General features: G+C 40.6%; 1 protein-coding gene across 6 annotated transcripts in view; it reads right to left on the bottom strand.

The window, feature by feature from the left end:
- Positions 1 to 15,058, bottom strand: part of zgc:85722 (uncharacterized protein LOC407982 homolog) — a 54,548-nt gene that overhangs the window by 12,985 nt on the left and 26,505 nt on the right. For 4 of the 6 annotated variants that reach the window (XM_031292124.2, XM_031292127.2, XM_031292128.2 and 1 more), the window contains 4 exons: positions 11,058 to 11,179; positions 9,429 to 9,579; positions 3,190 to 3,304; positions 2,310 to 2,431 (listed from right to left, as the gene is read on the bottom strand). In XM_031292124.2, coding sequence (XP_031147984.1) covers positions 2,310 to 2,431; positions 3,190 to 3,304; positions 9,429 to 9,579; positions 11,058 to 11,179 — 510 coding nt within the window. The remainder of the gene's footprint in view (positions 1 to 2,309; positions 2,432 to 3,189; positions 3,305 to 9,428; positions 9,580 to 11,057; positions 11,180 to 15,058) is intronic. The other 2 variants (XM_031292129.2, XM_031292125.2) reach the window with 1 other exon arrangement.

Here is a 15,058-nt window from a genome sequence, read left to right as displayed (position 1 = left end):
GTTTGGTGGCCAACACAATCTCTGGTGTCTGAGAATCATTGATGGCACCAGCAGGGAGAGGGCTCATAAGTCATGTGAATTATATGCAAAACATATGTACAGTAAATTATACATGCTAAACCCTGCTCGCACTATGCAGTCTTAATATACCATATAATCAGTGGTGTAATGTTGGAGAAAACAAGCGTGAACTAGGATCTCCAGTTTGAGATTACAAAAAAAAGCTGAAACAAAAAAGTTATTTTTTTCAGAGAAGCATTATTAAAGGTCCCATGGCATGAAAATTTCACTTCATGAGATTTTTTAACATTAATGTGAGTTCCCCCAGTCTGCCTATGGTCCCCCAGTGGCTAGAAATGGTGACAGGTGTAAACCGAGCCCTGGGTATCCTGCTCTGCCTTTGAGAAAATGAAAGCTCAGATGGGCCAATCAGGAATCTTCTCCTTATGAGGTCATAAGAGGAAGGTTACCTCCCCTTTCTCTGCTTTGCCCGCCCAGAGAATTTGGCCCGCCCATGAGAAAGAAAGAGACATCATGGCTTGAAAACAAGCGAAGCATGGCAGTTGGTCAAGGCCACACCCCCACCCTCTACCTTGCCCCCCCCTCTCTCCTCCTCAATAGCATTTAAAGCTACAGACACAGAAATGGCACATCCTAAGGAAAGCTCATTGTGGGACTGGCTCTAGTGGCTGTAATTCTGCACCAAAGCTGAATTTTGATAAAGAGACTTCCGACACAGTATTAGGGGACCACTAAGGTCTATATAAAGAGACCTCCGATACAGTATTAGGAGACCACTAAGGTCTATATAAAAGAGACTTCAGATACAGTATTAGAGGACCACTAAGGTCTATATAAAAGAGACTTCAGATACAGTATTAGGGGACCACTAAGGTCTATATAAAGAGACTTCAGATACAGTATTAGGGGACCACTAAGGTCTATATAAAGAGACTTCAGATACAGTATTAGGGGACCACTAAGGTCTATATAAAGAGACTTCAGATACAGTATTAGGGGACCACTAAGGTCTATATAAAAGAGACTTCAGATACAGTATTAGGGGAACACTACGGCCTATATAAAAGAGACTTCAGATACAGTATTATGGGAACACTACGGCCTATATAAAAGCATCCAAAAGCAGCATGTCATAGGACCTTTAATGCTTTTTCCTGTGGAAAGGAATCCACAAACTGTTTTTGGGAGATTGGCCTGCTTGCCAACTTGGGTTAAACAGCAAAAACCTGGCCCAGTTTGTTTTATTTAGCATGCATGAAATCACACCGACTGAACAGTCACATTTCCATAAGGTGCATTATGTGATCCAACCAACATTAAAAGATGTACCTGACACATCCTCTTCATAGACACAGTACTACAATCATGTTGTTCAATGGGGCAGTAAAAAGAAATCATCAAATGTTTCTGCCTGCAATATAATTATATGATTCAACCATAAAGTCAACAATAAGCCATTACCACCCTGGCTCATTTTCAATATCATTTAACAAGGAAATGGGTGAAATTAAAGTAGATGAACCTAATGAATTGTTTCACATTGTTTCAAGCAGCTGAGAGTGTTCTCAGCTGATTTAATTGCTCCATGAATCTTTTACCTCCATTTTTCTCTGCAGCAGGAATGGAAGGATCGTTAAATTAAAACTGATATTAGAACTAAAACGCTTTCCCCTATATTACTGTAGACTGTCAATGTGTGCATTGTGTTGGTAGTTTCAGAGTCTCACAACCAATATTTACCTACCATAAAGAAATAATGTGCTACAGATTAAATTGGAGAAAAAAGTCCAAATTGCAACACTGACTACTGCACTTAAACCAGTTCTGTCTCCTGGCAGTGTGGGCAGTGTGTTAAGATGAACGGTGTTTGGCTTCCCTTCGTGGCGTCAGTGCACGGAAGAGCAGAGGAGTGCCACGGAGGAGAGCCAAACACCCTTCATCTAAAAACACGCTGCCCACACTGTCATGACACAGAGCTGGATTTAAAACGGCAAAATATCTCTTTAAAAAGGTGCCAGAACTAAAGACAGTGCCTGGGTAGCTCAGGGGGATAAAAGCCCCTGTGAACGACTGCAAAATTGCAAATTTAATCCCCAGCAACAGTGCTTCCACTGTGCTTGGCCGAGTGCATATGTTGATTTTGGCATCTGATTTTGATTCAATTTTAGATTTAGGAATGCAGTGTATGTGACAAATCCCAAGCCAAACAATGCACACCTTCTGTACATGCTTGGTGTGTGTGTATTTGGGTGTGTGTGTGTGTGTGTGTGTGTGTCTGTAACTCCTACCCTTATCTGGTGTTGTCTGGCCTCCTCCATGGTGCTCAGGGCACAGCAGTGGGCCTCCTGTAGTCGATGCTCTCTCCTCTGATGTTCTCTCTGCAACTCTGCAAACACGCACAAAAAGAGCCCTACACATGTAGACTGTGATACCTCACAGTATCTTTAAAAACAGACGGGTTTCTATTCTGTTTAACAAGACAGATGACATGACAATCTGTTCCAGTCGCTGAGCAGAATGTGATAAGATATCATGCACTTTGTGATGGCTCAAATGTGTTGTAAAAGCACATAATACCAAAACAAACAAAGCATTTCCATTTCAACTAATCCTGTATTTTTGTCTCATTGCAACACATCGCAATGTATCATCGCCCGTTGATTCACTCGCTGAGGTGTTGGGAGCTCTGCTGGTTTGCACAAACCCCAATGAGAGCGTGTCGACTGCAGCTCCTCATCTAACAGCTCACTGTGTGTGCCTAAACCACTCCTCTCTTGCAAATGACCATTTCTCCTTAAACGAAAATCTTAAAGAATGTAACTCTTAAGGGAAGATTGAGTGTTGCTGTCAGCTTGGAGTTGCAGTTCCCCCTTATACCAATTTCACACTGAGAGCTCAACCAGGGTTGACTTTGTGTTTGGAAGTGTTCGCTCACGTCCTCGACCCAGGTCGAGAGGTGGGTCGGACACGGGACGATTTTAATGTGAATTCCAGGGTCGCTTACAACCGGGGCAGGACAAACTGTCATTGGCTCGTGCAAATCTCTCTCTCTTTTTCTTGCCTTTTTTAAAATGAGTCGGGAAGCCTAATGTTGGATTTGCATTTCATGGCTCACACCGCGGTGACCATAAACCTAGCATAAGAGGAAAGCGGCATAGGCCAGCATACCTTTCAGCTGTTGGCTCAGCAGCTCCCTCTCCTGGTTAAACTGAGACTGCAGCTGCTGGAGAGCTGACTGGGACTGTGACAACTGCAGCTCTAGGGACTGTTTCAATAGAGAGATCTGGAAGAAAAAAAAGCAGATATACACTAGTTACAGATGTTGATACTGAAGGGCAAAACAGTAATCTAAGTATGTAAAGGAATGGACAGACGTATAGGTAATAAAAGCAAATGTGGACAGGTCAGTGTGCCCACACACTAAACAAAAAAAACAATGTTTCTGTGCAGCAACATCACATACAATGTCTTCTTTAGAGCAAATGGCTTCGGCCGTTTACGAAATATGTGTCTTCAGGAAATGAACAACTCACTCTAATTAATGCACACATTTAATTAGGTCAACGTTAAGTACATCTTCGCTCCCTCTTTGTGTTTCCACCTGCGCCTTTTCATTCATTCTTTAATCCTCATGTGAAAAAATCTTTTCTACAGATTGTTTTGACAATTATTCACTGGTGGTGGTATCGACACATGGATATGAGCCAAACACAGAGCTGTAGTTGGGAGATTTCGCCACTCATCTCAAAGAGCTGACAGCTTGTCAGACAACGAGCGACAGCGCACAGAACCAAATAACATAAAGCCAACTAGCGTAATCCCCATCACACTGCACACTAAACAGTTTTGTTTTGAGAAGATATTGGAACCTTTAGGGGCCAGACTGACGGCTCTGGCCCTCCACACGCCACTCTTCCGCAAGCTCCGGCATATAAATCCCTGGCAGGATTTCTTGCTGTAGGAGTACTACATAGTGACTGCGAGGTAAGATGGATTTAAAATGAGAGGATGAGGAGCCAGGCTGGGATGAAGTTTGTGGGGTTCTACACTGGATATGGATTTAAAAAGACAGAAGTATGACCTGTACAGTTTATCCTCCCTTCCTGTGTCCATGTTCTATGTGTCTGTTAAATTGGATAATTTTTTACATTTACGGAAAAATACCAGGACATACAAGATTACCGAGGTGGAAATACCTTAACAACCTTCAGTTGCATTCATCTAACCCGTGATGTCTTAATTAAACTCACTCTCATGCACACATACCAACACACACAAATAGCAGCCTGGGGCTTGTAATGAAAATATTGTAATGAAAAAGAAGTAATTATAGATAAGGATGGCACATCCAGCCACACACACAAAAAACTCAGTTAGGGAATACATCCAGTAAATCATTTCTCTTTTGCTGTGTCAATCAAATGCTGGAGGCTGATGCTTGGTTTGACCAGCTTACGACAGACACGAGAGTCCACATTTGTGATGGGGCATGCTTCATTTTTGGCTTGTTTATCTCAAAAGTCAAAATAATTTGGATTAATTTGGGTGTTCAAACACTTCTTGTAGTCAATGCTGACACCTAAGGAAATCACAGATGAAGAGAGACTTATCAGGTACAGTAGAGAAAAACCAAAAAGGCAAACTAGCTGCCATTGGAATTAATTAGTGAATGAAAACAGTATTTCCGTTAAAAAGAGAAACTCAGGGCACCTGAATAGCGGGTATGACGGGACTCTGTTGTTTTATATTAACTTGGATTTGTAAAGACAACAGATTAACATGGTGGAAGCATTAAAGTTCATATTAATAGCTAATAAAAACGGGAGATCTTTCACTGACGCGTTATTATGGAACTAGAGGATGGATACCCGAACCGAGCCCGTCGGGTACTGGCCGGGCCGGGTTCGGACAGATATTTAGAAATGATGTTTGGTTCAGGTCGGGATCAGTCACATCAGCGCGATAAGGCACTGAACATTTTAAATTTAAAAAAGCTTATTATGTAGGTGCGCGCCTGCGTTAACGTGCGCTTGTTGCCCCGTGTGCGCTGATGCGCTCATCTGTTGACATTTCCGAATGCGTTCCTACAGTTGCTTAATAAAAGTGGGCTTTCCACACAAACAAATGTACATGTGTCATTAGTATGAGAAAAAAAACAAGATTTTGAACTGTGTCGGGCTCGGACATTAATATCTTAATGCCTGTCGGGCTCGGGCCGGGTTTGGTTACTGCTCTGTCGGACACAGGCCGGGCTCGGACAGAAAAATGCGGCCCGATCCACACTCTATATGGAACCCACGCAACTTCTAGACAAGACCCGCAAGGTAACCAAACCCGATTTGTTCAGGTTCTATCCCCTGACCAGTCGGCTATCCTAACCTTAACTAGTTGAGGTCAATGCCTAACCCCAACCAATCGGGCTGCTTCCTTGGGGCGGGACTTGCATAGAAGTTGCGTAGGGGCCTATAATAGTCTATATACTTGACGTTCCCCTTCCGGGATTGCTCCAGTGCCGCAGGAAATTCCGCCGGATGCATGTATTTTCCCGATGTCCGTTTCCTTCCGCTTTCTTTGTGTTAAACTCCGGTGGATTTATGAGGACTATGGCTGACTCCTACTCAGATCTCTGCAGGGTAAACCCAGACAGCTAGACTATCTGTCAAATCTGAGTTTTCCCTCGCATGACTATTTTAAAGCGGCTCCGTGCAGAGCTTAGCCACCCATGACGATTGCGATTGGTTTAAAGAAATGCCAATAAACCAGAGCACGTTTTTCTCCCATCCCAGAATTCTGTGAGGACTAGCCAGACCCTCCTCCGCTCCGCAGCGTGTGTGTAACGCTTCCCTGACATGTGATAAAATATACAAAAACAAAATGTGTCTAATATTTCAAAATAAAAGCCTGGTTCTCTGTGTGGTTGAGGCTATTTGAGAATCTGCTGTATAGCAGTGCCTCTATGAATTATTTAAATATAGCTAGAACAGCCATTATACAAGAGTTGTCACTTTGACAGCTGCTAGTTTCAATCATGGGTCATGTGTGAACAGTAACAGCAGCTTGACGTTTAAAATGTGAAGTGATGCATGAGGTATACGCACAAAGTATACTAGTAATAAGAGCATTATTATAGGGCTGCAGCTGAGGATTAGTTTTGTTATCGATTGTGATTATTGTTTTATCCATAAAATGTCAGAAAATAAGTCATGGCAAAGTATAGTGAAACATATTTAGTCCAACCAGCAGTCCAAAGATATTACATTTACAAAATAAAGTCCAGAGAATTTGTGGCATTTAAAAAAAATGGTTGATTAGTTGATTATACAATTGTATCTAATTAATTCTTATTTATGATTACTGACTTGTTAATATTTTTTGCTATATTTACTTATTTGCATCATATACTGTATATGTGGCTATATAATACTTTTAACTCCTTGATGTATTATTTTACTATTTACTGAATTACATTATTTATTTATTTTAATTTGCATAAAAATGTTTTTCCAACTATGTTTGATGTTTGTTGCCTTTACAGGAATTGTTCAACATTTTGGTTTATTAGTTTCTTTTTCTTGCTGAGTGTTAGATGAAAATGGTGTGTAGTACAGTATACTCCTATGCATACACACAAATTAATGTATTTACCAATTATCTCTATAACTCAGAGGGCTGTGTCTTCATGTAGCTAAAATTACCACAAAGTAGAAACAAAAGCACAATTCACCAAAAGCCCTTTGATGAGATGAAACACAGACATTACAGATGCAGACACAGACACACAGACACACACACACACACACACACACACACACACACACACAGAGGTGTAAGCTCCTTAGGTATTTGGTCTGTGACATTGTTTGATGTTTATTTTCAGCCACTCTGCTTGATCAGTTTGAAATGCAGCACTTTGTACTGTGATTCACATTTATGCGGTTACCAAAACTAAAGCAGCAGATTCAGATAGCCTCACTATAGAAGCCTTTATGAAATTATATTTCAAGTTTAAAGCTTAGTGCGTAACTTTTTGATATTAATAATCGTCTGTTACATTCGAGGCATTGCCAAATGAGTTGCTACAAAGCTAATTAAGACTATCAGCTCCACACAACTCTCTCTGTATTTCTCAGTATGACTACGTTCAGAAGATTGTGTCGTCCGGTGACTTTCCCGCGCAGAAGCTCGTGTGAAGATTACCTCTTCTGAAGAGTCCATCATGTTTTTTTAATCCTCCGTGTCCTCCTAGGCTACTAGCAACTGTGTGGAGGAGGGGTGAGGGTACGTGCGCGATCACGGAAGGCTTGTATCATGTGGACGCACCGACAGTTTTGTTGTCATTACTTAGAATTCCTCATGGAGGCGACAGAAACTACGCACTATAGCTTTAATTGAATATAGGCCCGCCTCCTCCTCCCTGTCCAGTCTTCAAAATGTTATTGTCATAGCTAGAGCTTTAACAGCCTTCTGAGTTTTCTTGTTTTATGTGATTGCAAATCTATGACTTTTGGGTTTTGAACTGATGGCATTGGAAAACTATGGAGGGAAATATTTTTCTGTTTTCTAAAAATGTTCTGCAGATTTATCGCTATCCACTACCGTGGCCAGACCACTGGTCCATCACACAGCTAACACAGATACATGGGCTTTGCCCTCAAAACACAGGTTTCTCTTGTGTGACTGAAATGCTCTTTTTTTGTTGTTTTACACACAAAGTCAGGCAGTTCCTTTTACATTGTATTGTTTTACCGTAAGCTGCTTTTGTTACGTATTGGGGTGTCGAGGGCGTCCGAAAAGTTGCCAAGCTGGCATTGGTGGTTGCTGGCTCTAGCTTGTCAGAAAATGTTTATCTGAGGCCATCGGCGTCTTGGTAAAATCAGGACGAGCCTCTTTCAGGTTTCAGTTGTGACTCAGCTGGGCTCAGAATTCGCCAGAGGCAGTATGCTCAGCACGGATGGGTACATGAGAATAAGGAGACAAGTGTCTGAGTTTGAAACTCAGCCTCAAACGGTTCTCTGTTGCTGCAGAGCTTTAATTCTGACCTGAGCAGCCTCTGCTTATTTCCTCTTTCACTCCCATTCAAAAAATCTCCAGCAATTGTAGGTGGATAAGGAGAACTAATTTCAAATGCCACACACACACACACACACACACACACACACACACACACACACACACACAATCTTCTTAAGTGTGTGTACAGTATGTGTATAAAGTGCCTATGTACTATATGTGTATATACAGCATACATGTGTATGAGGAGAGACATGGGCTTGGGAAAAAACTAATTAAAAAAACACAAGAATGTTTTTTTTTTATTCTGCATCACTCGAGGCGAAGAACAGAGAAATTGAGACAAAAATAGTACAGGAAGAGAAGTTTAATCCTTTAGTCTTCTACAGGCCGATTTATTGTTGTTGCGGGAATTATGCGATTTGTAAAGCAGGTGAAGTGGTTGTTTATGGCATCACTGTACATCTCCTTCACAGGCAGTCAGAGGCAGCAAAGCCTGCAAGATTTTGTGTGTGTGTGTGTGTGTGTGTGTGTGTGTGTGTGTGTGTGTGTGTGTGTGTGTGTGAGATGGAGTTGTATCACTCCTCGGACGGACAATCTTTGCTCCAGGCTTTAACGTCGAGTGGAGCTGTCAATCAAGTGATTCCCAAACTGGGTTGAGGGGTAAAGGTCAGGGCTGTGGGTGTCCCCTATTTCTATCAAAGGAAAAAGCAGTGGTGGAATGTAAGTTACCGAAATACTGTACTTAAGTACAAATGTGGGTGACTTTTCATATCTCTTTTTTCTCTTTTACTCCACTACATTAATCTGACATCTTAAATTACTATACTTACTATACAGATTTTTGCACATAAAACTTGTAGTTAGTTTATAAAATACAAGGTTTTATAATAAATTAAACTATCCAACAATATACAGGGCTCCAAGTACAGCTGAAATGATTAAACACGTAGTTGATTGACAGAACTGTTTTGATCGTTTCCAGTTTCTAAAATGTGAGGATTTTCTGCATTGAATACTTTTAGTACTTTAAGTACATTTTCCTGATGATGCATACATACTTTTACTTGAGTAACATTTTCAATGCAGGACTTTTATTTGTTAGAGTATTTTTTTACAGTGTGGTATTAGTACTTTTACTTAAGTAAAGGATCTGAATACTTCTTCCACCACTGGGGAAAAGATAGATTTCAAAGGCTTTTCCTCAACAAAAGACAGAAATTCTGAAGTAAATGCTAAATAATGATAACTATACTGTATGTGCACGTAACAGACTGTGCACTGGCCCAGTGCCAGGTGTGTGATGCAGCAAGCTGTGCTGGTCGCAGCATGACGTGCGTGTGCTCCCTATGTTGCAGCTTTTGCAATATGGATACAGTGCTGTGCATGTGTTTTACCTGTTCCAGCAGGTCTTCCACCTTCCTCTGCCAGCCCTCTCTTGCCGCCATCATCTCCAGTTCTTTCTGCTGGGAGATCTGAGTCAGCGCCGCCTGTTTATCTGCTTCATACTCCTCGCTCAACTCCTCCTTCAATAAACGCACCTCCTCCCTACGGAGAGGCAGGCAGAGTTTGGTAAAACAAAAAATAATTACATTTTATTGCATTTGTGCTCATTTTATCCTTTTGAAGGAGATCTGTACTAGGGCTGAACGATTTTGGAAAATAATCTAATTGCGTTTTTTTTCACCAATATTGCGATCGCGATTTAATATGCGATTATTTTTTAAGCTCTTTGTCTTCTGTATTATTCAACAAAGACAAGCAATAAATCATTGTATAGTATGAACACAAGATTAGATAGATTAAACAAACTGTTCTTTCCTGGAGGCCAAGCCTGTATGTGATGATGAAATTAGGTGATGCATGAATTTATATGACCATAACATCTTTTATTATTTTATACATCTTTATAACTACTTCAATCACAGTAGTATATTGAGCACTGACCAAGCCTAGTGTAAACATTCTTATGAAAGTCAGAAACAAATCACACAAACTAAAGTGCAGATTGCAGAAATATAAAAACAAATATGTGGCTTTACCACACTTAGTAGTATTTAGATTATTTAATTGATTGCACTTTTTAAACACTGTCTTTGAACTTTACTAGACAGTTAAATAAGTAAAATATACATATACATATATACAACGGTGTATTTTTTTACAGCGCACACAGAGGAGCTGCCTCCAGCCCCTCCCCCTCGTGAAGTTGCCATGACAGCGTCAACGTTGCACTTGCTCAGAGAGGCTATCATTACGTTACTAGTAGCCTAGCATGCTGCTGGTGTTCTTGCGGTGGGATTAACTGTACTAATAAAACCGTTGAAACAACGCAGCCACGCTGCTGTGAAAGCTCCCCGAACGTCATTTATCAGAGTCTGGTTGTTACCCCTCTCCGCGGTAGTCTCCTTCACTCCATATCTTTATAACGGAACTAGCTAACTGGAACTAACCGCTAATCAGAGCTAATCGTTGCTAAACGAGCCTTCAGTTCTGCGTGCCTGTATCCATTAACTGCATGTATGGACTCAAGCCCAAATAAAACCCTTCATTTTATTAAAATGGCTGTAAAAGTTTTAAACTACAACTCAGAGTTGTTTGAATGACAGAAATCAGCTCATGGTACGGTGTAGCGTTAGTGTGCCAAGTTGATGCTTTCTCTGCGGAGTGCAGACTGATTTGCCAAATCGCAGCATTTGCAATTAGGAAATCACGTTTTAACATATTACTGCAAATGCAATTAATCGTTCAGCCGTAATCTGTACAGTAAATATTGGATGCTTCTACAGTATAAGCTTGCTTCCAGTTGTGTTCATTTCCAATTCTTATTATAGCCAGGAGTGCTTTGGCAAAACAAGTGGACTTGTTATGCAAATAACTAGTGTGATTGTGAGACAGAGGGGGCGAGAGATGACAGATGAATGAGAAAACAAATGGGAAGAGCAAAACTCGAGAAACTGAGACTGACAGGCTGACAAAGAGTGTAACACATATGGAGGAAAGTTTTATTTTTATTTATTTTTTACCGCAGTGCATCTCTCCATTTCTGGTCCAAGTCATCGGCCATCTTGTCCATCTTCTGCTTCTCTTCTGTTCTGATGGACATCACTCTGGCATCATGCTGCTGTCTCTGGGTCTCGATCTCCTCCTTCAAACACAAACAGGTTAGCCTTAACACCCCAATATGTAAGAGTTTATAAAAAGGTAATAATTACTAAAGGTCCCATGGCATGAAAATGTCGCTTTATGAGGTTTTTTTTAACATTAATATGAGTTCCCCCAGCCTGCCTATGGTCCCCCAGTGGCTAGAACTGGTGATAGGTGTAAACCGAGCCCTGGGTATCCTGCTCTGCCTTTGAGAAAATGAAAGCTCAGATGGGCCAATCTGGAATCTTGCTCCTTATGATGTCATAAGGAGGAAGGTTACTTCCCCTTTCTCTGCTTTGCCCACCCAGAGAATTTGGCCCGCCCATGAGAAAGAGAGAGACATCATGAGCATGGCAGTTGGTCAAGGCCACACCCCCAACTTCCACCTTGCCCCCCCCCTCCTCCTCAATAGCATTTAAAGCTACAGACACAGAAATGGCACATCCAAAGGAAAGCTCATTGTGGGACTGGCTCTAGTGGTTGTAATTCTGCACCAAAGCTGAATTTCGGGAAAGAGACTTCAGATATAGTATTAGGGGACCACTAAGGCCTATATAAAAGCATCCAAAAAGCAGCATGTCATAGGACCTTTAAATACTTTATATATTTCAAGCAACAATTTAAGTTGGAATAAAGGCCTAAGGTTAAAATTGGTGATACTGTATGTAATTAAAATGCCTGCTATAATCCCTGTTCCAATAAAGTGCCGAAGTGATTGACACTTGGTGAAAGAGTGCTGAATCATTTATAACAACAATGTGAAGCTTTAAAGTAAATACATCTTCCTAAATTGCTCTCTCTAACCAGATGCAGCATTTCAATAGCTGAACATTGGATGACTCATAATGCCCACCTCCACATCTATTTATAATGCCACGGCTACAGGGCATTTATAATGCGCTGGTTCCGAGGCAGAAACTAAACTTGACCGGGTCAGCCGTTTCCTGCTGCTGAAGAGGCTCCAGGGTTTAACTGCTGAGTTGTTCATTAAAAAGACCTAAAAGCTTCTCTGTTCGGCTTCAAGGTAAAGTGCTTGAGTGGTTAAATCCAGACTCAAATGTTTAGATCCCAGAAATTATGTTTTTAAGAAGACATTTTCCATTTCAATTAACCTAAATATGTTCTGTGATATTGGTCATCACTGGGGTGCAAATAAATTATGTGTGTGTGTGTGTGTGTGTGTGTGGGGGGGGGGGTCTGTGATAGGAATGGAGCCAAAATTCCCATTTGTTGCTTTTCTTCATTGTTTTAACTTAGTTTAAGGGCTGCTCCAGGGGTTAATCTGGGGGTTTGGATATTTATAGTGATGGAGATGCTTTTTAAGCCAAATTTGGGTCCATATTGGGCTGACTCTCTCAGAGAAAGTGACTCATGGTGTCATCAGCATTTCAGACAAACAAGAACACTCAGTGGAGATGGGTCTCCTTTCACTGTAACTGAGCCCTGCAATTTGATCCTAATACTTTTTATTACATTGTACTGTGACATGTATCATGATTGAGACATGTAAATAAATAATATTTTTGAAGGCAAAAAATAGCATTTTACTGTTGTAGCTGGTCAAGGTGGAACTACTTTTACTTTGTGTACAGTTAGGAAGTTTAGTCCAGGAGTTTCCAACCTGGAGGTTGAGAAAATCTAAAGGGTTGTGAGATGATTATTGAGAGAGAAGATTAAACTAAAATTCTGCTTTATTTACATTCATATTTTGCACATTTCTCTCATCTTTGCTTTTTAATAATAATGATAAAACAGTACAATATTTCCATTAATATTTCCCCCAAATTGTAGTGGAGTAAAAGTACCTCTAATTTGTACTTGGCAGTACAGTACTCAAGTTACTTACCACCAGTGCTTAAAGTAAGAATACTAAAATAAAAATACTGTAAATAATATGACATTAGTAAAGCTCAACATTTCAACACAGCATATACTGTATATTGCATCATTTCTTGTATTCATTTGTATCCATTTTATTAAATTTACCAACCAAATATAAATTTTTCTAACAATCAGTACTGGGTTATCTTAGCACAAAATAGTCACAATATGTTTTGTGGAAAATAATCTGTACATTTTTATACTAAAAACTGACCAAAGTCGGGCGCCCGGATAGCTCAGTTGGTAGAGCGGGCGCCCATATATAGAGGTTTACGCCTCGACGCAGCGGGCCGCAGGTTTGACTCCGACCTGCGGTCCGTTGCTGCATGTCAATCCCCCTCTCTCCCCTTTCATGTCTTCGGCTGTCCTGTCAAATAAAGCCCTTAAAATGCCTAAAAAATAATTTTCACTGAACTTTTTCTGACCTTTTATAAAAGTAATGAGCTACTCACGGGTTCCGACCCTGCTAAACAGCTGATCTACAGTCACAGGGCCCGGCTGTCTCAGTTCTTGTGTCTCTCCTGCAATGAGCTCAGTGTGAACACAAGATGCAATCCTGTGTGAGGCTGGCCTTTTTTTTTTTAACAGTCCAAATCCTCTCTTTTTATAGATGCCGAGCTCTGGTGGGAAAGCAAGGAGCACCACTCTGCAATTTCATGTAATTATCCCTCCCCATTCAGTCTCTCCATCTCTTTTATCATCCCTCTTTCTGTCTTTTATTAGGCATTTTCTATTCACTGATTTTACGTGCGAGTTTCCACCAGCTGTGACTTGTTTCACTCATTTATATTTTAACTTCATCTTTGTGCATGTTTGTGTTATAGACAGCGTTACATTCAATTCATATGCTTTCCTATTTACATTTCAACCACTTTTGCTGTATCAGTTAATTATTTTGCAACGATTCAATTTTCCCAACATTATCCTCTATTAATATTTATTTAAAAAAAAACAAAAAAGTCTCTTTCCCTGTCTCTCTCTAACTCACCCACACTCTTCCTGTCCTCTTGTCTCTCCATACCAGCAGGGCTCTTTTCAAGCACAGGACCACTTTACCAAAATAGCCTCATCATCATTATTTCACAGCTGGCCTTCAGTAATGCACTTATTTCTCGAGTTAAATCTCATTTCCCGCTTACAAAATGTTCTCCCCCCCCAATCCCATCTCGCCATCCATCATTCCTTTTTCTTTCAAAATCCCTCCCTCTTTTGCTGAAACTTCGGAAGAACTAGTTACACTTAGATTTTTCTGCAAACACATCAGCAAACTCCACGAGGTTGAGGTTTGTTTGATTGACGACTGAGTGGCTGATAGTTGTAGTGACTAACAGTGCTGTCACATTGACTCGCTAGTTTAGTTTATTGGTTTATAATGTCGCGGACAGTCCCCCTAAATTTCCAGCTGTAGTCCCCCTGGGCCAATGGTGCAAACTAGGCAACGAAGCAAATTACTGACTGACAGGTTGAGTGTCAATGTGAAATGTAAGTGACTCTGCAGGTTAATAGCTTCTTAGAGACTCATATTTAGGGCTACTGTAGACTCTTTATTATACTATAAAACGAAAACCACGATTGGGATGGGTCATAACCATGGTCAACGCTGACCAGCTGGACTCCTGCAGTTTGCTCATCACACTGGCAGGGAACAAGAAAATTATACACATTAGAGCAATTAAGGTCACACCTAGAGCGTTCTCAACTAAAACGTAACCTTTTTGCCGATTTCTCTAGATCCAAACATCTGAGAAAATACTCCTGTGACACCTTCATTTGGGAGGTTTTAAGTGGCACCGTCTTTAATAGCAGTGCCATCTGTCAAAGACAAGCAGCAATACGTTGTCTTATTCGACAGCCATATACCTAACACCAACACATAAAAGCTACACTAAATATATTTTCGAATATAACTTTTTGTTAACACTTTATTGTATTGGTCCGTGACAACATCAAACATACTAATTATAAAGTACAGTTCAATTGTTACTCTTCCAATTAATTA

The sequence above is a fragment of the Sander lucioperca genome, chromosome 24 (assembly GCF_008315115.2).
Source record: "Sander lucioperca isolate FBNREF2018 chromosome 24, SLUC_FBN_1.2, whole genome shotgun sequence".
In the NCBI taxonomy this organism is placed as follows: Eukaryota; Metazoa; Chordata; class Actinopteri; order Perciformes; family Percidae; genus Sander; species Sander lucioperca.
Note: the sequence above shows the minus strand (reverse complement) of the source record. Positions and strands in the feature narration are given on the sequence as shown.